This window comes from Cydia fagiglandana, chromosome 24 (assembly GCF_963556715.1).
Source record: "Cydia fagiglandana chromosome 24, ilCydFagi1.1, whole genome shotgun sequence".
NCBI classification, from domain to species: Eukaryota; Metazoa; Arthropoda; class Insecta; order Lepidoptera; family Tortricidae; genus Cydia; species Cydia fagiglandana.
In genome coordinates this window covers 340,897-367,411 of record NC_085955.1, presented here as the reverse complement: position 1 = coordinate 367,411, position 26,515 = coordinate 340,897, and the positions used below count along the sequence as shown (strand labels likewise).

The 26,515-nt window shown below is 41.5% G+C and overlaps 1 protein-coding gene across 1 annotated transcript; it reads right to left on the bottom strand.

Moving 5' to 3' along the window:
* Positions 1 to 442: 442 nt before the first annotated feature.
* Positions 443 to 26,515, bottom strand: LOC134676304 (coiled-coil domain-containing protein 186). Its single transcript, XM_063534678.1, has 16 exons — positions 25,205 to 26,515; positions 23,807 to 24,019; positions 22,832 to 22,951; positions 22,427 to 22,523; positions 21,272 to 21,426; positions 16,585 to 16,694; positions 14,783 to 14,942; positions 13,534 to 13,671; positions 10,209 to 10,310; positions 8,820 to 8,907; positions 7,890 to 7,981; positions 6,965 to 7,003; positions 5,363 to 5,494; positions 4,677 to 4,751; positions 1,414 to 1,560; positions 443 to 617 (listed from the first exon to the last, which is right to left on the bottom strand). Exons 1-16 carry the CDS (start codon positions 26,360 to 26,362, stop codon positions 549 to 551), a joined length of 2,895 nt encoding a protein of 964 aa, XP_063390748.1. The 5' UTR covers positions 26,363 to 26,515; the 3' UTR covers positions 443 to 548.

Below are 26,515 nucleotides of genomic sequence, written 5' to 3'. Positions count from 1 at the left end.
TAAATACCAAATCAGATGCTCCTAACTACATTTTTTTAATTTATAATAGATAATAATTCATAATTTATTTTTGTCTCAGTATACCGGGTGTGGCCTGTAATATGAGCAAAAAATTAAACTGTAGGCTGTATGTACTCCTCATACTGACCAACATTTGTTCAGCGACTTTTAAAAATAACCTGTGATTTGATTTCTAATACACTTTAAAGTTTATTCTAAGACGCAATGTATTGCGAATTTTGTTATGATTTAGGAGTGACAAGCAACGTCAATCACAATGTATTGGCATGGCGATGGCGTCCATTGAAGATAATATTTATTTTGTATGAAAAATAGGGAGTCTAAACACTTCATAATTTTTAAAAGTTGTTGAACAAAAGTGTCACCGTTTGAGGAGTACAATCTATGTTTTAATTATTTGCTCGTGTTACAGGCCACACCCGGTATAATATAATAACTCTTGTTGTCTCGTATTTTGTTACACAACTCCCTTTTGTTAAACTTTCCACACATGTGTAAATAGTTCAGTTTTATGATAATTACTGAAGTTATTTAGTGTTACCGTTCTTCTGTGCTTTTAGCCGCGCGATCTCTTCTCCCAGTGTGTCCATGTTTTCCTGAAAAATAATGCAATTATTAAACTTACTTTGTCAGTGGATTTGACAATGAGTACATTACGACATAAGGGCGAAAAATAGGAAATTCGCAACGAATGGTGAATGATAAATTAAACCACGACCGAAGCAGGCGTGGCTCACTCCGCAATTTCGCCGCTTTGCTACAGGTAGCTAAAAGTACATCCGTTCAACCCCAATTTTGGGGTTTGCCATAAGCCGCGCGTGGCGCTGTCGCCACCTAGCGGCCATATCTGTGCTGATCGTAACAGACGCGTTTTGTTAGAGACTGAGTCTTCTGTACCTAGTACTATTATTTATTCTGTGACCGAAGGCACACGACCGCGATCTATTTTGAGTTGTTTTCTTATATTTGCTGGTAGATTTGACGTTTGAATGATGATTTTGGATGATAAATATTTAATAACATTCATTTGGATTTGATATGGTTTGATTTTGTTTGATATTTTACATTTAATATTTGCTTCGGCTTGGTGTGGTGAAAAATTTTGTGTTTCACTCGGGGGCAAATTTTGTTAAACCCTCGTGCTTTGAAACCCTCGCAACGCTCAAGATCCCATTTTTCGAACCACTCGCTACGCTCGTGGTTCAATTTTGGAATCATTCGCTTGCTCGGATATCAATATTAGCACGAGCGGTTAAACAACAATTTTGCTCCCTTGTAAAACAAATAACTATTATTCGTAGTTTACACGAGTACATTTATTACATAGTTTGGTATTGACGGTGAAGTTCCAGATCGTATTGAGAAGAAGAAGAAGAAAGCATTTATTGTTACCTTGAGTGTGATGTTCTTGAGTAGCGTGTCTTCCAGCACGCTCTGCAGCCGCTTGTTCATCTCCAGCGACAGCTCCAGCGACAGCCCGCCGGGGTCTCCGCCCCACAGCGCCGCCATGGCGCCGCCGCCCAACTTCGCTATCTCTTTCTGTCCAATATCAATGTCATACGTCAGTAACAGTGTTGGTAAGCCATCCATCCATCCATACATCAATCCATCCATCCATCTATCCACCCAACCTTCCATCCATCGTCCATGATGGACTGAAATGACGCCAGAATTAGCGTGTAACCGAGGTCTAAGAACCGTCCACATCTGGCGTCGCCGGAGTAATACGGTCGGTGCCCCAACTTAAGTGCCCATGTTGCCATACTACGTAATGTGGGTCTCTATTGTTTCCCAAATAGTTTTAAGTCATAATGTATTGTTTGTCCGAATTTTCGTTAGTCATAATTGGTTTTTCTCAGAAACGCGTAATCTTTCAGGATTGCCATAAAACAAACCTAACCTAACCTTTCTATAGAATAACCTTACGAAAATCCTGAAAAGTTAACGGTTTCAGTTTTATGACTAACGATAATATGACAAACAATATATTATGACTTAAAACTTTATGGGAAACAAAGGGACCCCACGTAATGTAATTGCATAGAAAGGATACTTATGATAGGGAACCGACTATTCTGTACTATTTTAGCCGCGTAAGCTGATGACGCCGGGTCGATCCCACCTCCGCCAAAGGTTTTATCCCTTACAAATACATAAGTCAAAATGACAGATAAAGACAAACGATTATTATTATCTAATCGAGGTTTGTAGCGCGTTCATGACAAATACAAATATCTTTATTTCACTTTAAAATGTGGTACAAAAAGGTGGTAAGGTGGTTCATTGCATATTCGTATATGATACAATACAAAGTGACCAGTTTTCACTAAATTTGAGTATAGCAGTAATTTTGACGACCGTTCTGGCCTAGTGGGTAATGACCCTGCCTTTGAAACCGATGGTCCTGGGTTCAAATCCCGGTAAGGGCATTTATTTGTGTGATGACACAGATATTTGTTTCCGAGTTGCAGGACTTGGTCAATCTGTGTCAGAATGTCCTATAGTATTGGAAAAAAAATATAGCTGGTCAAGCAGATCTTGTCAGTAGAAAAAGGAGGTAACTTTGAAATATGTAAGCGCGAAGGGATATCGTCCCATAGAAAGTTTGAATTTCGCGCCTTTTTTTACTGACAAAATCTGCTTGACCAGCTATGTCTGCTACTCGGGTGCGCCAAAGTTCATATAAAATTGCAAATTCGATTATTGAAACTCCGAAAATGTATCTCATATAATTTTACATCCTAATGATCATTGTACATTTTCATTTTAAACAATACTCATTGGAACTTCGAATTTATTATATTCATAATGTCATTCTACATAAATATCTCTATTACTAAAATTTATGCATATATTATTACTCGACATATCGATTTTGACATATTTGATTTTATTTATAACAGCATGCACCTGTAGGTCAAGTCAGGTTAAAATCCTGCCAGAAAGGTGGGTTGGGTTAGAACTGCGACCCTCACAGAACCGAAATGCTCCCAGAAAGGTGGGTTAGGTTAGGTTAGAACTGCGACCCTCACAGAATCGAAATGCTGCACAGAAAGGTGGGTTAGGTTAGGTTAGAACTGCGACCCTCACAGAACCGAAATGCTGCCAGAAAGGTGGATTAGGTTAGGTTAGAACTGCGACCGTCACAGAACCGAAATGCTGCCAGAAAGGTGGGTTAGGTTAGGTTAGAACTGTGACCCTCACAGAACCGAAATGCTGCCAGACAGGTGGGTTAGGTTAGGTTAGAACTGCGACCCTCACAGAACCGAAATGCTGCCAGAAAGGTGGGTTAGGTTAGGTTAGAACTGCGACCCTCACAGAACCGAAATGCTGCCAGAATGGTGGGTTAGGTTAGGTTAGAACTGCGACCCTCACAGAACCGAAATGCTGCCAGAAAGGTGGGTTAGGTTAGGTTAGAACTGCGACTCTCACAGAACCGAAATGCTGCCAGAATGGTGGGTTAGGTTAGGTTAGAACTGCGAACCTCACAGAACCGAAATCCTGTGACCCTCACAGTGAGCGAGCGTAGCGAGAGCAAATGCTCCCGCCTTAGTCTTCGAGAAATTCTTACAAATAACATTATGGGCACAGATACATTCTCAGTGACAATATTATGAGTAAAAAAAAATTGAATATGTATCGTTATGAATAATGTAGGTAGTAGCACAAAAAACTATAAAAAAAATATATGAGTAACAATTTTCGGAAAAACAATGATTATGACTACAAAGCGGTATTATTAGAAATATTCGTATAATAAATTGTATATGAGCCAATATGGACCCCTGCTACTCACCTTGGTTAACCTCCGAGGCGGCTACCAATATTAGTGCAGCGTGAATGTTCATAACATTATGTTACAAAGTAGTATGCAACTTCGTTTGTTAAATACAAGTCATAAATAAATACTGTATATTACTGTAGAAAAGCTATATTAAAAAAAAAACCGGACAAGTGCGAGTCGGACTCGCCCACCGAGGGTTCCGTACTTTTTAGTATTTGTTGTTATAGCGGCAACAGAAACACATCATCTGTGAAAATTTCAACTGTCTAGCTATCATGGTTCATGAGTTACAGCCTGGTGAGGGACAGACGGACAGCGGAGTCTTAGTAATAGGGTCCCGTTTTTACCCTTTGGGTACGGAACCCTAAAGTAAAAACGTTAAATAAAAGTTACTGCCTCTTGACAGCAGTACACCGCTCTATTGAATTTAAAAAGACGACAATTTTCCATTTTTTAGGGTTTCGTACCCAAAGGGTAAAACGGGACCCTATTACTAAGACTTCGCTGTCCGTCCGTCCGTCTGTCACCAGGCTGTATCTCACGAACCGTGATAGCTAGACAGTTGAAATTTTCAGATGATGTATTTCTGTTGCCGCTATAACAACAAATACTAAAAACAGAATAAAATAAAGATTTAAATGGGGCTCCCATACCGTCGGGAGTGGTCAGTACTTGGATGGGTGACCGTTTTTCTTTTTGCTTTTTTTTTCTTTTTTTTTTGCATTATGATACGGAACCCTTCGCGCGCGAGTCCGACTCGCACTTGCCCGGTTTTTTATGTTCAAATTTGTTACGCAAAGATTTTTTAGGCTATTGAGGATTGAGTAGAGCTAACTTGAACCGTGTTACAAGGAATTAAAGCATGTTTTACCTTATTGGAGTCGCTGGCGGTGGAGGCGAGCGCCTGCGCGGGCAGGTTGGGCAACAAATGCCGAAGAAGACGAGACTGCAACCGAATAAAACCAAATATTAAACAATAGAGACTTCTTTATAAAAAAAAGATTGTATAGAGGGTTACTGTCATAGTAAATGTTGTAGTCATAGTAAATTTACTGCAATCTATCGACACAGGATTAAAACTAAACATCAAAATGATTAAATATATCAAAAAATAGATATATGTAATATATGTAGAGTTAGACCAAGAAAAGTCTACAGCGATTTTGATAGCCCAGGCAGTGCAAGTGTCATTTATACGTCATAATTTCATAGAAGTTTGTTTTGAGAAATCTATTGAATATGACCCAATGACGTCCGAAGACTGAACGAACATTTTCTACTGATAAATGGGTCCTAAATTATGGTTATGTTCTCAATATGACGGGCTTTCCCGAGCCTTGGCCCCTAGGACTGGTGGAAAGATGAAATGAAAAGAAACACCTTCCCCCGAAGCTCGTCTGTCAGTTGCCTCGCATGCTCTTCAAGGAACTCGCATCGCATCGTTCCGCGCGCCTCGCCGCCGCTCGCTGTAGAGATACTATGCGTTCTACCAACGCTTGCCGGGCTGTTCTGAACCTTACCACACAGACGTAAGGTCCACAGTATGTATGTCAGTACCTTCCCCCGCAGCTCGTCCGTCAGTTGCCTCGCGTGCTCCTCGAGGAACTCGCATCGTTCCGCGCGCCTCGCCGCCGCTCGCTGTAATGATACGATGCGTTCTACCAACGCTTGCCGATCTGGTTCTCGCACCTATAAATGAATGAATGAATAATATTTATTTCAGGACAAGTCCCATATTATGTTAGTAACAAGTTAGGTACATAGTTAAATTTAGTATAAGTGCAAAGCAACATAAATAAAATTTAACAAATATAACTTGAAACTTATAACCTATTACCTACGTCATAGAGATACATATATAGTAAGACAAGAGTGCTCACTCCATACATCAGTTTTGGTACCAAAATATTATTATTTTCATAGTCGACATCTAGCATCGAGTGGCGGAATTATCAGTGCCACTACTCGATACTAGATGTCTCTCACGAAAATTGTATTGAACAACAATTTACAACTAATATTAGAAGCAGAAGGAGTTGAAAATAGAGTTCCGGTTAATCCGTTTATAATATTATCTGAAAATTGTTGAGCATTAGAGTTTTCGGTCGCCGCGACATCTATTGTCAAGTAGCAGTACTAATAAATTCCGCTACTTGGCGCTAGATGTCGACTACGAAACAACGCGCGTTTTGGTATGAAACCCGTTGTATGGAGTTATCACTCTCTCTTTACTTTTATTACTCTATGTTGGAATGCTCATATCAATCTAAAACATTTAGGTGCTTTATCTATATGGACAACTGACTTTTATTTTAACCATAGATAACTCTATCATATTATTATACAGGGTGGAAAGATAAGTCGGGCCCTGGAGGGAAACTACCTTAAATCCTTAAGCTGGCTCATTTTACTTAAAGGAGACATTCCGTTATTTTTAAAAAGAAACAAAACTGCATTCAAAGTATCTTTCTTTTTTTCTTCAATTTGGCTTTGTCTAAAAAAATCTTAAGTACTAAATATTAGATTTTATGGATATTTTGTACGACAGACGAGTGTAAGACCTAATGTTTCTTGGAGAAATGTTATCATTAACATTAACTGTATCGACTAGTAGAATAAAATTGCGAATTTTTTTTTTGAATTTTTAGTTGGTTCGAGTCCCGGGCGAGGCAAGCGAGTTTTAGAAAATCTTTGAATGTAGTTTTGTTTCTTTTTAAAAATAAAGGAATGTCTCCTTTAAGTAAAATGAGCCAGCTTAAGGATTTAAGGTAGTTTCCCTCCAGGGCCGGACTTATCTTTCCATCCTGTATAGTCCGTTTTTTTAGCTTAAAAAGAACTTCGCAGAAGTAAGCGTGTAGTTTCAAATCCAGCACATTTAGCGGTAATAATTTGAAGTAAATTATATGTATTGACCATGTTACAGTAGATAATTCAATAATTATTAACAATTAAAGAGACTGATAAAAACTGCACGCTTCCTTCTGTGGAGTTCTTTCTAATGCTAAAAAGAACGATCTATAGTCACTACCTCATACTTCCACTACTCTACTTTATTTTTACCAGCTCGCGACATTACTCACATTACGTTAAACAAGTTATTAACCTAAATCAAAATTACACTTTTCATTATTCTAACTATAGAAGAAAAAAACACAACACCTTATGCAGTAATTTATTGAAAACATTCGAGTGTTTAATCTGCAAAAGAAAGTGTTTACTTTATAGTAATGTTTTTCATCACACTTGCGATACAAAAATTAAGTATAAAGACAAAAAACTGTTAATTATGGCACTAGAAACTTCATAACTCCCTAGGGAGAACGCTTTTTCCATAACTCCCGCTAAACCTGCGTGCAATTCCACATTTACTGAGCGAGTGTGATGAAAAATATTATTAATAACGGTATAATACGGTAATATTAATATAAATATTATATTACCGTAGTAGACGGGGGAGACTCCTTGAAAACGTGAAAAAGAACATAAATAAACTTAATATCTGTTTTATCTATCTATCTAATACATTTAATCAAGCAATTCTTGTTTATTTATATATATATTTGATAGAAACGGCTGTAACGATTTCGATGAAATTTGCTATATGGGGGTTTTCGTGGTCGATAAATCGATCTAGCTAGGTCTTATCTCTGGGAAAGCGCGCATTTTTACAAGCTTTTATTTGGTTTCACCTGACCGTTGTCTGTAATCAAATTTTGCAAGTTAAATTAGATCCACTTCCCGGTTTCCGATTGAGCTGAAATTTTGCATGCATGTATAAATCGGATGACAATGCAATATTATGGTACCATCGAGCTGATCTGATGATGGAGACAGGAGGTGGCCATAGGAACTCTGTGATGAAACAACGCAACCTAAATGTGTTAGGAGTTTTTAGAATTGTCTCGATGAGTAATAGTTGTTTGTCGTAAGAAAAGTACAGTCAGCGATAAAAGCTCGTATCAAAAACATAATTTTTGCCAAAGAATTATTAAGATTTTATTTTTCTGAGCAATCCTCGGTTTCCCAGATATATTCTTTAAGCACGTGAGTATGAGAGACATACAGAGTGTGTACGTTTTCTGACCTGTACGTCCGGCAGTGTCCCCTCGTGTCCGTCGGCGCGGCCGCAGTCCTCGGGCGGCGCGCTCTCGCCGCTGCTCAGCGACGTCACCGAACCTGACATTACAATGTTCCAACAATATCATCCATAGGAAAGCCAATGGCTTTTGACTACGAAAGGGGGAAATAAAAAAATCCGGACAGGTATCGGACTCACCCTCCGAGGGTTAGGTACTTTTTTAGTATTTGTTGTTATAGCGGCAACAGAAATACATCATCTGTGAAAATTTCAACTGGCTAGCTGTCACGGTTCGTGAGATACAGCCTGGTGACAGACGGACGGACGGACAGCGGAGTCTTAGTAATAGGGTCCCGTTTTACCCTTTGGGTACGGAACCCTAAAAACAATGGATTACACTTCGGAAGTGCCGGCAGAAGTGAAAACTCAATGATATTGTAACAGTTTTTGCTCAGGTCACGTGTCCGTCTTACGAAGCGTCTTACGTCTTACGCTGTCGCGAATTTAACATTTTTCCCCATCACAAATAGTGCACAGCGCCGCTAAAGAAGTTATCACTTCAAAAACCAGTCCGACGTATTGGTATGATGGAAAGGGACAAACGATTATTATCGGCTTGTCAACTTTACAGTTCGTTTTTTTTTAGCATTACAAATAAGGTAAACAATCTTGATGTGTCTTTTAGTTGAAAAACACGTTTTAAAAACAAGTTACGGCAAATATATGTAACAATTATGTATCTAATACAATCATTTATATTCTTCTGCTTTCATAAGCAATAGTTTTTGATTTTTAAAAAGGGTTTTTCAATTAAAAGACATGTCAAGATCGCTTACCTTCTTGCAAGTTCTTTCTAATGCTAAAAAAACGAACTATAGTAAACGTTTATGAATAAGGGGGTAAGGTTAAGAGGGGTGATGTCGTGTATTGTATTACCTGTGCGGGTGGAGGGCTGCGTGGGAGGCTGCTTGGCTTCTAACGCCTCCACGCGCTTCAGCGCGCGCGCCAGCTCGCGGTTCAGCTCCTAATACAATAGTTATTTGTACAACAAGAGATCAAAGTTTGATATTTCTTCGAGTGCTTATTTTGAGTCCCGTGCAAGCGAAAGATTCTATAATAATAATTTAGAATCTTGAGCGTAGTAAGGGATTCAAAAGCTCACGAGATGTAAATAACTTTTCTCAAAAATGGACGGCAAAGTCGACTTTGCAGTCTAAAAAATAGGTCGCGAAGTGTGTAGTTTATGGTCAGTCAAAAATTAAAAAGTTAAAAACATTGCAGTCTCGATTTTGGGACTGCAATGTTGCATACAAATTCCATTATTTGTCGAGTTCCAAACTTTTTAAAAGTTGAAATGGCCATATCAAATGAAGGCACAGGCCCATTAAACAGCCAAACAGATGATTAGTACCGCGACTATTTAGTTGTCTCAAATAGGTTGGCGTATTTTCGGCAGAAAAATACACTTCTATTTTTTAATTAAAAAAATAAAAAGGCGGCAAGGGCTTTTTTCTGTGAAAATATATACGTAAGGAAGTTGCTTTTGTATAATATTTCTGTGATATTTATATTTCTTGCACCATTTTTGAGAAAAGCACTATATATGACTCGGCTGGAAGGCTACTTGCTGGCTTCGGATTCAATTAAACAGACTCCCAAGGTCGTCCGTTTAAAACGAATCCTCAGCCTGCAAGTAGCTACTTCCGAGCCTCGACAATAATGTACTATTGATCTCGTGTAGTACACAAAATTTTTCACCCTAAGCAGTGAGAACATACCTAGAGGGACAGAGATAATAGAACCCAAGTATATCGAACTTGTATTAGACCCCGCATGTTGAAATGACATTTGACTATAAAGGTCACTTGAATGTCATTTTGTCTCACTCAGTGAGCAAAATCGCATTTTGCTCACTGTTTTTAAGAAGCAAAGTACCCTTGTTCGAGCTGCTGAGGTGAAAATTAAATTGCATAAATATTACGGAAATATCTTACACAAATAAATATTATATGACATTCTTACACAGATTGACCAAGCCCCACAGTAAGCTCAAGATGGCTTGTGTTGTGGGTACTCAGACAACGATATATATAATATATAAATACTTAAATACATGTAGAAAACAACCAAAGTGACAAATATCTGTGTCATCACACAAATAAATGCCCTTACTGGGATTCGAACCCGGGACCATCGCCTTCCAAGGCAGGGTCACTACCCGCTAGGCCAGACCGGTCGTCGAATACTGCCCGATTCGAATTTTAAGATAGACTAATAGATTTATCTAGATATTATTTCAAAATAGTTTTTACTAGGGAAATGTACCTTGACTTGGCTTGCATGTTTCTTTTTTAACACGCCGTTCTCGCCCTTCTCCCACTCGAGCTGTTTGGCCGCCTCTGCCGCCTCCTCTTGTAACTCCGCCACCTGAACAATCATTTTAATTAGTGTTAGACCGAGAAGTCTGCAGCGATTTTGATAGCCCACGCAGTGCAAGTGTTATTTATACGTTCATAGAAGTTTGACGTTTAAAATTACACTTGCACTGCGTGGGCTATCAAAATCGCTTCCGAATTTTCTTGGTCTAACTGTATTTAACTAATGCTGAAAGTAGGTAACCTTTGGCTACAAAAACAACTGCCTCCAAACATTAATTATGATTATGATAGGACTCTATGTTACTCTATGTTATTTTAATTCATATGGCACAAAAGCAAACCTACCGTACACCATACGTAACCTTTACCAGTCAATTCAGTGTTTTGTAACAAACTTCAAAACAGTTCTCATCGATCGGATCCAACCGCCCGTCACCGTCAAAACGTTCGCCAAATTCCATAGTTCACAGCCGATTGCCTTTGATCAGCCCGTCGATTATCAATCAATCCAAGCATTTATTTTCAGGCTACTAAGGCCCATAAATACATACCTTTGAAACTAACTTATAAAGGTATACAATAATAAAAATCTTAAATAAAAAAATCGGGTCTCTATTGTTTCCCAAATAGTTTTAAGTCATAATGTATTGTGTCGCGTTACGTGCTCTGCCAATGAATTGGTAGAGCACGCAACTGAGCAGCTGGAAGGATGAAGGGTGAAGAAATGAAAAGTAAAGACTCAGGGGTAGGTAACGTTTATTTTTCCAGGTATAAGTGGTGGGTCAATATGGCACGGTTGGGAACTTAAATTGTCCAACAACACCGGGAAGTTGTAGTAGCGTGGTAGCACGGTGCTCCGGGGTGCAGCGCCTGGGAAACGCGTTCCCACGCTCAGGCGCGCGGCGTCAAGGAGGGCGCGATCAGGCGCGCGGCGTCAAGGAGGGCGCGCACAGGCGCGCGGCGTCGAGGAGGGCGCGCACAGGCACGCGGCGTCGAGGAGGGCGCGAACAGGCGCGCGGCGTCAAGGAGGGCGCGAACAGGCGCGCGGCGTCGAAGAGGGCGCGAACAGGCGCGCGGCGTCAAGGAGGGCGCGCACAGGCGCGCGGCGTCGAAGAGGGCGCGAACAGGCGCGCGGCGTCAAGGAGGGCGCGCACAGGCGCGCGGCGTCGAAGAGGGCGCGAACAGGCGCGCGGCGTCAAGGAGGGCGCGCACAGGCGCGCGGCGTCGAAGAGGGCGCGAACAGGCGCGCGGCGTCAAGGAGGGCGCGCACAGGCGCGCGGCGTCGAAGAGGGCGCGAACAGGCGCGCGGCGTCAAGGAGGGCGCGCACAGGCGCGCGGCGTCGAGGAGGGCGCGCACAGGCACGCGGCGTCGAGGAGGGCGCGAACAGGCGCGCGGCGTCAAGGAGGGCGCGAACAGGCGCGCGGCGTCGAAGAGGGCGCGAACAGGCGCGCGGCGTCAAGGAGGGCGCGCACAGGCGCGCGGCGTCGAAGAGGGCGCGAACAGGCGCGCGGCGTCAAGGAGGGCGCGCACAGGCGCGCGGCGTCGAAGAGGGCGCGAACAGGCGCGCGGCGTCAAGGAGGGCGCGCACAGGCGCGCGGCGTCGAAGAGGGCGCGAACAGGCGCGCGGCGTCAAGGAGGGCGCGCACAGGCGCGCGGCGTCGAGGAGGGCGCGCACAGGCGCGCGGCGTCGAAGAGGGCGCGAACAGGCGCGCGGCGTCAAGGAGGGCGCGCACAGGCGCGCGGCGTCGAGGAGGGCGCGCACAGGCACGCGGCGTCGAGGAGGGCGCGCACAGGCGCGCGGCGTCGAAGAGGGCGCGAACAGGCGCGCGGCGTCAAGGAGGGCGCGCACAGGCGCGCGGCGTCGAGGAGGGCGCGCACAGGCGCGCGGCGTCGAGGAGGGCGCGCACAGGCGCGCGGCGTCGAAGAGGGCGCGAACAGGCGCGCGGCGTCAAGGAGGGCGCGCACAGGCGCGCGGCGTCGAGGAGGGCGCGCACAGGCGCGCGGCGTCGAGGAGGGCGCGCACAGGCGCGCGGCGTCGAGGAGGGCGCGCACAGGCACGCACAGGCGCGCGGCGTCGAAGAGGGCGCGCGGCGTCAAGGAGGGCGCGCACAGGCGTTCAGCGAGGGTCACCACTTGTATACTTGCCGACTTGTATGCTTGTGTCTTTAGTTTATAGCGGTATTATTTATTTAGTAAATTACGCCAGGAAGAGAGGGTTTCTTGAAGGTGCGGGGTGCGGGGCCTGACTTGGCCCCGCACGGACCCTTAATTTCGAAAATGCTCGGATGAGAGCTGACGAAGAACTGAACAGAATGACGGTTGTTCCGCTTTTATACCTGATTCTTTAGAACATCTAAAGAATCAGATTTACAAGATTTGAAATTTAAAAATAGTCGAGTACCAGTTATGATTTTACCAAAATTTTGAATAACCTTTGCCGAAAGTATACATACTAGTCTTTTTAGTGGTGAAATCTGAACAGTTGAAAGCCGATTGACGGGTTACGTCAATCATCTTACAAAATGTAAACAATGAAAGAATCCCGAAAAATACAGCGATAATATTAACAAAAATTCCCTTAGATTTATATAAAATACTGGGCTTTGTCCGAATTTTCGTTAGTCATAATTGTTTTTTCTCAGAAACGCGTAACTTTTCAGGATTGCCATAAAACAAACCTAACCTAACCCATCTATAGAATGACCTTACGAAAATCCTGAAAAGTTAACGGTTTCAGTTTTATGACTAACGATAATATGACAAACAATACATTATGACTTAAAACTTTATGGGAAACAAAGGGACCCCAAAAAAATCATTTTCGTGACGCAGTTTTCTGTTGCGGCGTCACAATCATGCTTTGGTGTAGGATTCGACAGATCTGAACCGCCGAAATATCGCACCCTTCGGCCAGAAGTCCGATTATGATTGGTGCAAGTGACAACTGACCCTAAGTGTCTGTCTGTCTGTCTGTTACAGCTAATGTATTCCGCAATTCTTGGACCGATCGATTTGAAATTTGGTGCAATTTTAAAGTAGATCTGTCTACGATAATCTTAAAGTTATAGATGGTCAATCAAATCTTGTCAGTAGAAAAAGGCGCGAAGTTAAAATTTTCTATGAGACTATATCCCTTCTCGCCTACGTTTTACAATTTTGCCGCCTTTTTTACTGACAAGATCTGCTTGACCAACTATATTTAAGAAACTAGACGAAAATTGTGAAAACCACTGAGCCTACAAAATTAAATATATTATTTTTCTTTTCCTACCTTTCTCGCGAGCACCCGGCTCTCCTTGTGCCTCCTTTCCACCTCCTCCGCGAGTGAAGTCTGCAGTTTGCCCACTTCTAATTCAAGCTCCGAGATGCGTTCGCGAAGTGCAGAGTTATCTGCACTTAATGCAGAGGCCTGGAAACAATAGATTTTTTAAAATATAATCTACACATACAGGGTAATTTCGAAATGTACGCATTCCTTTAACCCTTTGAACGACACAATAAATGATTTCTGAGTAGTTGCCGAAAACTTAACTTGATCAACAATGTTGAGAATTCATAATTTGCTCTGTCCCCTCATGGGCCACCAAAAAATGTAACCAAATCACCTCGCAACCCGGTTAGGGCCACGTCTGGCGTCTTTCGAGCGTCGGCGTCTACAATTCTATGGCCGACGTCGACGCAGCGTCGACGCAACTGCACAGCGACGTCATTTTCCATAGCGCTGGACCGACGCCGACAGACGCCGGGGCCCTAACGTGATTGTTCTGGCGCACCGTTCAGCTTTGTTTGAAGACTAGCTTCCGCTGCGCCACAGAGACCGGCCCAAAACGAATCCAACTGATGTACGAAAATCTACAGGGCTTTAAATCCAGGGCTCGATTCTACTCGCAAAACTGAGCTACTTTTATTATGGCACCAACGCCGAAATCCCGAATTTTTTTTTACTTTTTCATACATTTTGGCTGATCAGATGTCGACGTTTTCTATGGAAAAGACAAACAAAATTCCCCGATTTTGGGGTCGGTCCCATAGTAAAAGTATCTCAGTTTATGGAAAACGTCTTTGCTTTAGTGATTTTAGAGATTTTTTTTTTCAATTAATTTAGATCATTTAGCATGAAGCCAATAATGTTAAAATCTCTTGTTTGAAATGTTAAAGTGAATGCAATATACCTGATCGTCGGTGTGTTGTCTCTGCTGCTGTATGGCGACGTGTTGCGCCGTGAGCCTGGCGGCGTGCTCCAGCGCGGCCGCCTCGCGCCGCGCGCAGGTCTCGGCCCGCGCTCGCTCGCGGCCCAGGGCTTCTTCCGCGGCGGCTGCTCGTTCCGTTTCCCTGTCATAATATACCTGATCGTCGGTGTGTTGTCTCTGCTGCTGTATGGCGACGTGTTGCGCCGTGAGCCTGGCGGCGTGCTCCAGCGCGGCCGCCTCGCGCCGCGCGCAGGTCTCGGCCCGCGCTCGCTCGCGGCCCAGGGCTTCTTCCGCGGCGGCTGCTCGTTCCGTTTCCCTGTCATAATATACCTGATCGTCGGTGTGTTGTCTCTGCTGCTGTATGGCGACGTGTTGCGCCGTGAGCCTGGCGGCGTGCTCCAGCGCGGCCGCCTCGCGCCGCGCGCACGTCTCGGCCCGCGCTCGCTCGCGGCCCAGGGCTTCTTCCGCGGCGGCTGCTCGTTCCGTTTCCCTGTCATAATTAGATCGATAAAATGTTCTAGTAACTACAAAAAACAAAAGCGTATATTTAATGTATATTTATATTACCAAAGAGAATTGAATAAAGAGGTAAAATCTAAGAAAAAAACGTGCATCTTAGTTACATACAAAACAGATGGCGCTGTACTGCGCCATATTTTTTGCCGTCACTGAATTGTCAAACGTCAAATTTTCACAACCAGAGTTAACTGTCCATCGGTGTCCCTATTGTAATAAGGTCCACCGATGGCATAGAGGTACAATAATATAGAGAAGACACGGGGGAGTGGCCAAATGACCGAACGAGAAACACTTATAGAACTTTCAGTAGGTGTAGCAGAGAAAGCGGTACTATTGCTTGTCCTTGTCACAGTCTCACTTTTTGTTTGTTCCCCACCTTTTTGTTAGTATGGGCTATGGTGGGAGACAAATAACCCGACCGAATTACGTAGATTGTTTTTGGTATATTGTCAGGAATGTTAAAACGTGTTTTTAATATTGTCACATTGCGTATGTTTTGTCCCTCACGGAGGCACGCGCACACCACTTCTATAGGATGCTACTTCTATGACCGATGGACAATTGAGTGATGCTGTTTGTGCAGCGCCATCTCGTTTACCTGTCAAATTCGAAGCACGAAATTGTCGTAGATTTTACGCATCTTACTCAATCAATGTATCTTTGATATTAGGATATTACCAAAGAGAATAGGTAGTATAGAGGGCTATTGCCAAAGTAAATTTTGTAGTCACGGTACATTTACTGCCATCTATCGACACACGATTAAAACTTAAAATAAAATGGAAAAAGTATAAATTAATTAAAACATGTTTACGGATAAATGATTTTTAATTTTTATTGTTCCATACGGACCCATGTTCTTTCATTGATATGTGTTAAAATTGTTAAATATCAAACGGTGTCGTCAACGCCATCTAGCCGAGAATAGGCCAAAGGTATATGGCGCCATCTATTCGAGAATGACCTTTTCTACTTTCTGACTAATGAAGCGGTCGTCCGTTATCCTCTTAACAGTTATTTACGACACAAGTGCGAAAAAATTGTAAATTCGCATGTGTATCGTACAACGTTTCAGTACATGTGGCCCTTTAAAGGACCCCGCAGCAAACATAGGGAAAAAGTGGTTTCAGTTAAATCTCACGAAATTTTAGTATGATGTTAATTTGGCTCTCCTGATTATTTTTTTGTATGGGCACAACTCTCTCAGAAGTATACTTTCAGAAATAATTAATGTAATTTTTTTATACAAAATATGTGTTAGTTAGCCATTTTTACGTAATTCGTCCTCCTGACAGTTGGTGTCTGCACCTTATAATGTCAGTAACTGTCAGTGCGTGTCATAACAATACTTATATCGATTTTAGAAAACATGTCGCGTAAATAGAAAATTACATACTTGATAACTTCTGAAAGTATACTTCTGAGAGAGTTGTGCCCATACAAAAAAACAACCAGGAGAGCCAAATTAACATCACACTAAAATTTCGTGAGATTTAACTGAAACCACTTTTTCCCTATGTTTGCTGCGGGGTCCTTTTCGACGTAGTTACGTAATGTGCTTATTATAGAACAGGGTGTTGTAATAGAGCACCAGACTGTAATCAAGGTGTCACCTGTGCAGCTGCGCGCTGAGCGAGTCGGCGAGCGCGGCCTGCGCGCGCAGCGCGGCCAGCTCGGCCGCCTCCTCCGAGAGGCGCGCGTTGTGCGCAAGTAGCCGCTCAATCTAAAACAACACTCATTAAATAAAGGGGCCATTCATTCATAAATGTTTATGGAGCCCACTAGAGTGACTGCTACTAGTGCAACCTGTATAGATAATATTTTCACAGATATTTTTCCTATTGCTAAAAAAGTTATCAGCAATTTAGAATCTGACCACTTAGGTCAATTAATGGTATTTGAGGCATTTAGGAAAAATACCATGAGAAAACAAATAACTTTTGTACCAGTAACCTCGGACCGCGTGGAAAGAATGAAGCTAAGTTTAGTTCACCGATATGAGTCCTAATAGTATGTATAATTCATTCTTTCACACTTTTATGAATCATTATAATGCGATATTCACCTCAAAATCGGTCGTAGTTAGTGGTGCATCAGTTTTTAGTGAGTGGGCTACTGCGGACTTACATCAAAGAAGACGTGAACTGTATGCCTTATATGAGGAACGGCGGTTTAATCAGAGTGATGAATTTAAAGAACATGTGAAGGCGTATTCGAAGAAGTTTAAAGTAGATTGTCATATAGCTAAGCGAAATTATCTAAGTCAGAAAATAAAAAGTAGTTCAGACATTATTAAAGCAACCTGGAAAGTAATAAATGTGGAGACTGGTCGTTCGAAACACACAATTAAAGAACTTAAACTAAACATTGATAACAAAATTATAGATTCTAATTTAGAAGTAGCTACAGAATTTGAAAAATTTTTCACCGAGGTACCAGTATCTACAACTAAGGATTTAAATTCGGTGTACCCTTGTTTTGCCGACAAACTTTTCATCGAATATTATTTCATCGACAACGATTCATCGAAACGTTAGTACTAGTAATATTGTTTGGCGTTATTTTGTTTCACGTACTATTTATTTCAATTTTTCTTACTGCGTAGAAATACTATTCAACGAATATTACTTGATCGCTGATTCGATTCAAATTATTTTAATTGGCACAACTACTAAACATTGCAATTCATTTGTTCGACGTATTACTTTCATACATTTTTATATGTCGTATGTATAAATGTATAAATGAGTAGTCATTTATACATTTTTCTGTTGTAACAATTTTAAGTTTCGGTTAGGTTAGAACTGCGACCCCACACAGAAACGAACGGCTATCAAAGTCGGTTTAGGTTAGGTTAGAACTGCGACCCCACACAAAAACGAACGGCTTTAAAAGTAGGTTTAGGTTAGGTTAGAACTGCGACCCCACACAGAAACGAACGGCTTTCAAAGTAGGTTTAGGTTAGGTTAGAACTGCGACTCCACACAGAAACGAACGGCTATCAAAGTAGGTTAAGGTTAGGTTAGAACTGCGATCCCACACAGAAACGAACGGCTTTCAAAGTAGGTTTAGGTTAGGATAGAACTGCGACCCCACACAGAAACGAACGGCTATCAAAGTCAAATAATACATATTGGAATAATTTTATGCGTAGTAAATTTTATTAAATGCAATCCAAAATGAAATAAGAAAACCCGTAAAGAAATACCACGATATAAACTATATACGAAATAACTCGAGTGCCAATTAAAAGTCCCAGATTTAAATTTACTAGTATCAATTCTTCGACGCAATGACTTGTCGATGAAATGAAAATACTTGAAACGTTGTCTTCGAAATAACATTCGATGAAATGTCTGTCGGCAATTCAAGGGTAAACCTTTAAATTCATCACCCTCATCTGCTGTTACATTATTAAAAGATAACGCTCCAGAGTGTTGTAGAGACCTTCATTTTGAACATGTTTGTACCTCAGATGTAATAAAGGCGTTTAAATCAATTAATGTCAAAAAAACGAATGACCTCTGGGGAGTCTCTGTCCATGCTGTCAAATCCTTAGTAGAAATTGTAGCGCCTGACTTGGTAGTTATATTTAACAACAGTGTTGATTGCGGCGAGTTTCCTGATCTAATGAAACATAGTAAAGTAATTCCTTTATTTAAATCTGGTAGCAGCTCTGACCCCACTAACTTTAGACCGATATCTGTGCTACCAACATTTAGCAAGATTTTTGAAAAATTAGTTCTTTCTCAATTAGTACGACATTTTAACGTTAATAATTTGATGCATAATAAGCAGTTTGGTTTTACACGGGGTCGCTCAACAACCGATGCTGGTGTTGAGCTAATTAAGCATATTTTCGATGCCTGGGAGGAGTCACGAGATGCTTTAGGTGTCTTCTGTGATTTATCTAAGGCCTTCGACTGTGTTTGTCATGAAACATTAATCAGGAAACTTCATTATTACGGCGTTAGAGGATCGGCACTGAATTTACTTAAGTCCTACTTAAATGGTAGAATACAAAGGGTCGATATGAATGGACAGCGATCACCTGGGTCATTGGTCTCTATGGGTGTACCACAGGGGTCAATATTGGGGCCTTTCCTGTTCCTTATCTACATAAATGACTTGCCATTCCTTGTTAAGACCCACCATGATATAGTATTGTTTGCAGACGACACCTCACTTATTTTCAAAGTCAAACGACAGCAACAAGCTTACAATGATGTAAACAATGCTATTTCAAAAGTAGTAAATTGGTTCAATGTTAATAATTTAATGTTAAATGAGAAAAAAACTAAATGTATTAAGTTTGTCACTAGTAGTAACGTAAGGCATGTGCAAGCAAGTGTCATTGTGAAGGATGAGGAATTGGAATTAGTTGATAGTACAGTTTTTCTTGGTATAACTTTAGATTCTAAACTCCAGTGGGGTCCCCATATTGCTACTCTTTCGAATAGACTGAGCTCTGCAGCTTTTGCAGTGAGCAAAATCCGTCAGTTAACTGATGTGAAAACAGCTCGATTAGTATATTTTAGTTACTTCCATAGCATTATGGCATATGGTATTTTACTGTGGGGCGGTGCTTCAGAGATAAATACCATTTTTGTTCTGCAGAAGAGGGCTATTCGAGCAATATACAAAATGAACCATAGAGACTCACTTAGAGATAAATTTAAGGAAATTGACATAATGACAGTGCACTGTCAATACATTTATGAGAATATTCTGTATGTACATAAAAATATTGTAAATTTTAGGAAAAATTGTGAAATCCATAATATTAATACTAGAAATAAACATAAGTTCGCAGTGCCCTTCACTCGGCTCCATAAAATTAAAAAATCATTCGTGGGTAATTGTGTAAGATTTTATAATAAACTTCCAAACCATATTACTGAATTATCTATTAATAAATTTAAGAATTATGTAAAGCGTAAACTTATTTCCAAAGCTTATTATACCACACAGGACTACATGAATGATAATACAACGTGGGATTAATTGTTATTCGAAATGATTATTTATTTATTAGGTATATTTGATTATTGATGAGGAAATGGATATTCCGATGTAATATTATCTACTTGTTTGTTACTTATGCTTTTTTTTGACATTTAGATTTTATTCTAGAAATTCTAGACTAGTATTTTTTTATACAATTTTTTTTTAATGTTTGACGATCCTTTTGTGAAATTCTTAGTGTTAAATTTGACATGTATAATAATCCAATTTTATTATGGAATAATATTAACATCAATAAATTGCTCTGATAATTAGATTAAGATTAATTACGATTCATAAGAGCTTGTTGCTAGGCCTACATGAATAAAGTATATTTTGATTTTGATTTTTTTTTGATTTTTAACTTCACACATATTTCGATTTATGAAGTGAAAACTTCTTTAGCGGCGCTGTGCACTTTTTGTGATGCAGAAAAAATGTTAAACTCGTAACAGGTGTCACATGACCGTAAAGCCTTGTTCGGACTAGGCTAGTATTTTAGTCTAGTGGCGAGTAATTTAGTAGCTTAAACTATTCGCTACTGCCTAAAAATCACTAATGAACTCGACTAAATCGACAGGTTCGGACTTGTTTAGCCGGCGGCCGAGTGAGCACGGACGCGTGGTGGGGGGTGCTACTCGCTACTAAACTACTAAAAAAATAGAATAAAATGGATTGACTCGACTAAATTACTTACTAATCCACTCGACTAATTTTTTGGTGTTCAGACACGTTTAGCTACTAAATTACTCGCCACTAGACTAAAATACTAGCCTAGTCCGAACAAGGCTTAAGACGAAAGACGGACACGTGACCTGGGGCCGATTGCATAACAAACTACAACTAATATTACAAGCGGAACTCCTTTTCTAATTTCACTTATTAAATAAGGAGTTCCGCTTGTAATATTAGTTGGAGATTGTTATAAAATCGGCCCCTAATCGAAAAACAACAATTACAATGTCATTTAGTTTTTATTTATTGATTTAAATGCCATCTAGTGAGTTTCCCTCTAACTGATACTAATATAACTCGAGTGCTAACAGCGATGTGCTTAGGGGTTTCAAGTAATGCGACGAAATAACGCTAGATGGCGTTAACCTCAATTATACATAGTGCTGCAGACATTTTGCACTAGATGGCGCTGTAATTAATATTTTGACGTAAGACGTAAGATGCTTCGTAAGACGGACACGTAACCTCGAAAAATTGTTACAATGCCATTGAGTTTTCACTTCTGCCGGCACTCCCGGAGTGGAACCCGTTGTTTTTTTTATCTCTGTCTCTATCAGTCACCTCAGCCAAGTTACTGGTGTTACTGGCGACAGCCGCATCTCGCTCCTTCACGGTACTGTCGAGCTGTTGGGTGGTGTGAGCGAGACGCCGCTCCAGCGAGTCGCGCTCGTGGCGACACAGGATCAGGGCAGCCATACTTTCCTTTAACTCGGTCTCTGAAATATAAATGACCGGTAAAACCTTCGGAAATATCAACACACTGTCAAAACTATTTGTTTGTCAAATATGTTTCCCGCGTGTGTAAGATATCGTCAGGCAATTCGTCTGTGGAATGATCTCCCTTTCCCTATAAGGCAAGAATTAGAATGAGAATAGGGTATTTGACATTCTTTTATGAATGGTATCAGTCGATCAGGTTTGTTTTGAGGATCAAATGTCTGTATGGGACCCACTGTCTTAAAGCAATACAAAAGTCACAAATGATCTACAAAAATCAAAAGTCTGGCATCCGCAATTTAGGGGCTGTCCATAAATTACGTCATCGATTTTTGACCCCCCCCCCCCCCCCTATAATCATCCAAAAATCATGCTTCAAATGACACCATTTCCTCCTACTTCATGCTACCGTCATCCGATGTCCAGACCTCCCCCCTAATTTGAAATGACGTAATTTATGAATAGCCCCTTTACTGGCGAAACATTTATAACAAAATGGCAATACATCCTGACGTCACCATGTAACGTTAGAAACCGTTTCGATGTACCTATGTGAAATGTTGCGTTTATGCATAGATGTAAGTAAATTGAGGTAGATATTGTACCAGGCGCACGATCGTGGGCCATTATTCCGGAACCTATATTTAGTTAGTCGTATGGGCGACGCCAACCAGTCAAGTTGTCAAAATCGTTGGATCAAATTTTAGTTTTGTCAACTATAAACGTCACACGTCTACATAAATAAAAGGTCATCGCGTTTATGTAATTGTTGCTATACAATATTTTTTTAATAAAATGTAAGGAATCGAATGGTACCATTAATATTTTCCTATTTGAAAGTTAAAAAAAAATTTTTTTTGGAAACTTTGTCTTGTATTTTATTATTATTCCCATATATTTGTTAATTTTCCAATGTGTTGTGATGAATTGCTAATTTTCTATCTATATAACCAGATATAGTTATAAAATTGAACATGTGTCAACAACCCTATTACCTACCCATCTGTTTAGCGGCGTGCGAGTCGCAGGCGCCGGCGGCGGCCGCCTCCAGCTCCGCCACCTGCGCCGTGAGCCTCTCCGCGCGCTCTGCGCTGTCCTGAAATTGAAAGGTGAAAACCGCGTGAAAATCCGTTCACTAGTTTTTGAGTTTATCGCGAACATAGGCAGACAGCGGGGGGGGGGGGGGGGCTTTGTTTTATAATTTTATAAAGTGTAGTGATGAAGGTGTGTAATAAAGAAAGAGTGCTGGGTGGACACTGTAAAGGCCTGCCAATCATCTACACAGGCGTAGGCGCCTATTATTAGGAAGGCGGAAAATCGCGCAGAATGGAGAGCCTTGGTGAAGAAGAAAGAAAGAGTATTCTATCTGTCTATATATCTCAGTATATGTTTTAGTTAGCGTACCTTATACGCGTCCATCTCCATGCGAAGCTTGCTCTGCGTCCACTTGAGCCTCCCCTCCAGTTCCTTCACCTCCTCCCGAACCTTCGCCAGCTCGCGCTCGCTGTTCGCCAGCTCATGGCACTGCCAACAATTTAATCAATTTGAATAAAAACAGCAACACTCCTAACTGAGCATTTCTCAGATCTGAGATCCAAATGTGTAATGCCGGCTACACACGTTAACGTTGTCAATTATCGTAACGATTTGTCATACACACGGTAGATAAAACTGCGCAGATTGGACTGCACAGATTAATCGCTACGATTTATAGTTAACGTGTCTAACCGGGGTAAAGAAATCTGGTAACAAAAAAGGAATGTTTCATAGAAACTTTCTGGGACATTTTGGGAAATGTGGTGGAAGTTGTTCAGCTTCATGTACTTTACCAGCATACCTATTTTTATAGAAATCTAAGAGGTGATCGAAATGTACAAACTTTTTGAGAAATGCTGAACTCTACAATCGCCTGCGCTCGCGGTGTTCCAGTTAAGAAAATATTGCCTTAATCCTTGCAACCTAGCGGCTACCTCGCTACCTGCAAGGCGTTAAAACGAGTATCGCCCTAAGTGTAAGGCCTGAGTGGACACTCGGCGTGCTCACAAGTGATTTGAGCAGCGTGCACTAAGGCCGCTCCTATACGTTTGCATTTGTCTAACATGCACGCCGCACGCCCCGCCCCGCTGCACGCCCAACTCGAGCGTCCACTTAGGCCTTACACTAAGGGTGGAACACCGCGAGCGCAGGCGACTGTACATCGGTGGACCTTATTACAAAAGGCATAAGGTCCACCGATGTACAGTTAACATTGTGAGCGATGGTACCTTGTCATCATACATCCGCCCCCTGCTCCGCCATCTTGCGGGCCTCGATGGCGGCTCGAGACTGCCAGCACTGGTGAAGACTGTCGAGGATACGACAAAGAAGATGCTACAGTACCTTGTCATCATACATCTGGCAGACGCGCAGTTTGTCCTCCCTAGCGGCCTTCAGCTTGCTGGCCGCCAGCTCGGCCTCCGCGGTGGCCGCGCGCTCCCTCACCGCCCCCTGCTCCGCCATCTTGCGGGCCTCGATGGCGGCTCGCTCGACGCTCGCGTAGCGCATCACGGCTGCGTCCTTTTCGCGCTCTGCATGCTCTACGCGCTTTGACATCTGATAACAAGAAATTGAAATAAGTCTTTGGCAAAAATTTCATTTTTGGTACAAGCTTTTATCGCTGACTGTACTTTTCTTTCCACATGCAACTAATGCTCATTGAGACAATTCTAAAAACCCCAACACAATTAGGTTTTGTTGTTTTATCACATAGTTCCTATGGCTACCTCCGGTCTCCATAATCAGATCAGCTCGATGACACCATAATATTGCATTGTCACCCGACTTATGTATGTATGCAAAATTTCAGCTCAATCGGAAACCGGGAAGTGGATCAAATTTAACTTGCAAGATTTGATTACACACAGACAGACAATGGTCAGGTGAAACTAAATATGTAACTTGTAAAAACTGGGCAAGTGCGAGTCGGACTCGCGCACGAAGGGTTCCGTACCATAATGCAAAAAAAAAAACAAAAAAAAAAGCATAAAAAAAACGGTCACCCATCCAAGTACTGACCACTCCCGACGTTGCTTAACTTTGGTCAAAAATCACGTTTGTTGTATGGGAGCCCCATTCAAATCTTTATTTTATTCTGTTTTTAGTATTTGTTGTTATAGCGGCAACAGAAATACATACATACATACTATCACGGTTCGTGAGATACAGCCTGGTGACAGACGGACGGACGGACGGACAGCGAAGTCTTAGTAATAGGGTCCCGTTTTACCCTTTGGGTACGGAACCCTAAAAATGAGTCTGTGACAATGAAACTTGGTTTCTATTGCTATCAACTACAAGGAACTAGCACCTTATTCATAAAACTTTACAAGCCTCAATTAGTTAATTTATGTTTTATCCTTTTATGTTTCCTACTGCTTTAATCGAATTTAAACTGTTGTGAGACATACTAGCATTGAATAATTTTACGGTTTAGACTCACTTGCTTGCTTGCTTCCTTGCACTTGTTTGCTTGGTTTAGATTCAATGCTACTGCTTTTATTACGCACTTTGCACTCTTTCAACAGTCTATAAAACAATACTGTCATTCGACAAAGCCGTCGTCGAGTGATGGCACCCGAGCTGCATACAATGCCATTGTTAGTAGCTCGGTACTAATTACAGGGCTGTGTCAAATATGTTGATTCAAATATTTAAAGTGGTTAAAAAATGGTTTCCATGAAGATAGCTAATTAACATAGTAACAAAGTTCAAATCAAGTTTGTTCAACAAATAACTCACGGAATCCATTTTAGTCTCCAACTCTCTAAAAGTCTGGTCTCTCTCCGTGAGCTTGTCTGCCTGCTGTTTCACCGTCTCCCTCAGCGCCGTGTTCTCTCTCCTCTGCTCTGCCAACACTCGCTCCAATGACTCTATCTGCAGCCGTAACACGTCTCCCTTTACATCCTCCTCTAAATTCATATTTAACGTCTCAGTCTCATTAGAAATCTCCACTTTTGTGTTCTCTATCCCGTTCGTAATCTTCTCATCATGTTGTTCGTCTTCAAATATATCATTCATTACTTTCCCGTTCGGCATCGGTTTGACTGTTTTCATATACGGTATATGGCCAGTTCTGTGTGTGTAAGCGTTCTTCAAACTGCCGCTCACAGATGAGAAGATCCCGTGGACATTCTTAACGATACTGCCAAGGTCTTGTGACAGTAGTTCTTTAGGTAGCCGTGTGTATCGTACATCTAGATTTATATTAGCATTTGGGTCTGGGATTGCCTGTGTAGCGCTAACTTTATTCTTCTGGCTTGTGAATTGAGACAATACTGCATCCTTATCTACACTTTGTTCCATTTTAATGTCCACTGATATGTTTTCTGCGCTCCGACTGTACGGTGACTTATTTATTGTTACATTAGTTTCTATTGTGTCATTCAAACTTACTGTTGATGTCGCTAAGGTCTTATTTGTGTCAAGATTTTGATTACTTAAAGAATCATTAGAAGCACTGTTTGTATTGTTATCCATGGTAATTTGAGTTTCTAAACTATCCTCGTTATGTGACGTTACTGATTTGTGAGCTGACTCTTTTGAGTTATTTAAATTGTCATGTTGGCTGGCTGAGAGCTCTTCAAAGTTGGAGACGTTGTCAGACGTATTAGCACCAGGAGAGCTAGCACCAGATGACGAAATAGGAGACGAAACTCCGGTGTCAGTCACATCCACCAGCACTTTTGTCTCGCCTTTTTCGTCATTATATTTTAGCTCCCTGGCTGAGATAGCTGACTCGAAAGAAGTCACATCCTCTGTAAATCCGGAGGAGTTCGCCTCCAGTCCAGAATCAGTCACCAGATCGCGTTCAGAGCCATCTCCTTTAGTGGTTTCGTCGACGTCGACATCCGCAATATGGGCCGGGTCCTGCTGGACCGCCGCGTCTCCAGAGGACATTGCTATGGCATCTAATTAATTGAACCGTCGAACTCGTAATTTTAAAAGTATAGGATAAAACGCGTAAGCCATTTAAGCTAAGATTTAGACTAACTTTTTGTGAACGAAAATAAACATCTAGTTTGACAATTTGACATTTTCTTTCAGAGGTAT

What these genes read in the sequence shown, in the direction of transcription:
- LOC134676304 (XM_063534678.1), bottom strand. Translation starts at nt 26,362, where the DNA reads ATGTCCTCTGGAGACGCGGCGGTCCAGCAGGACCCGGCCCATATTGCG. An exon ending in CTCAGCGCGCAGCTGCACAG is followed by an intron (nt 14,943 to 16,584) that starts GTGACACCTTGA and finishes TAATTATGACAG; the next exon opens with GGAAACGGAACGAGCAGCCG. An exon ending in GGACACTGCCGGACGTACAG is followed by an intron (nt 7,004 to 7,889) that starts GTCAGAAAACGT and finishes TTTCTTTTGCAG; the next exon opens with ATTAAACACTCGAATGTTTT.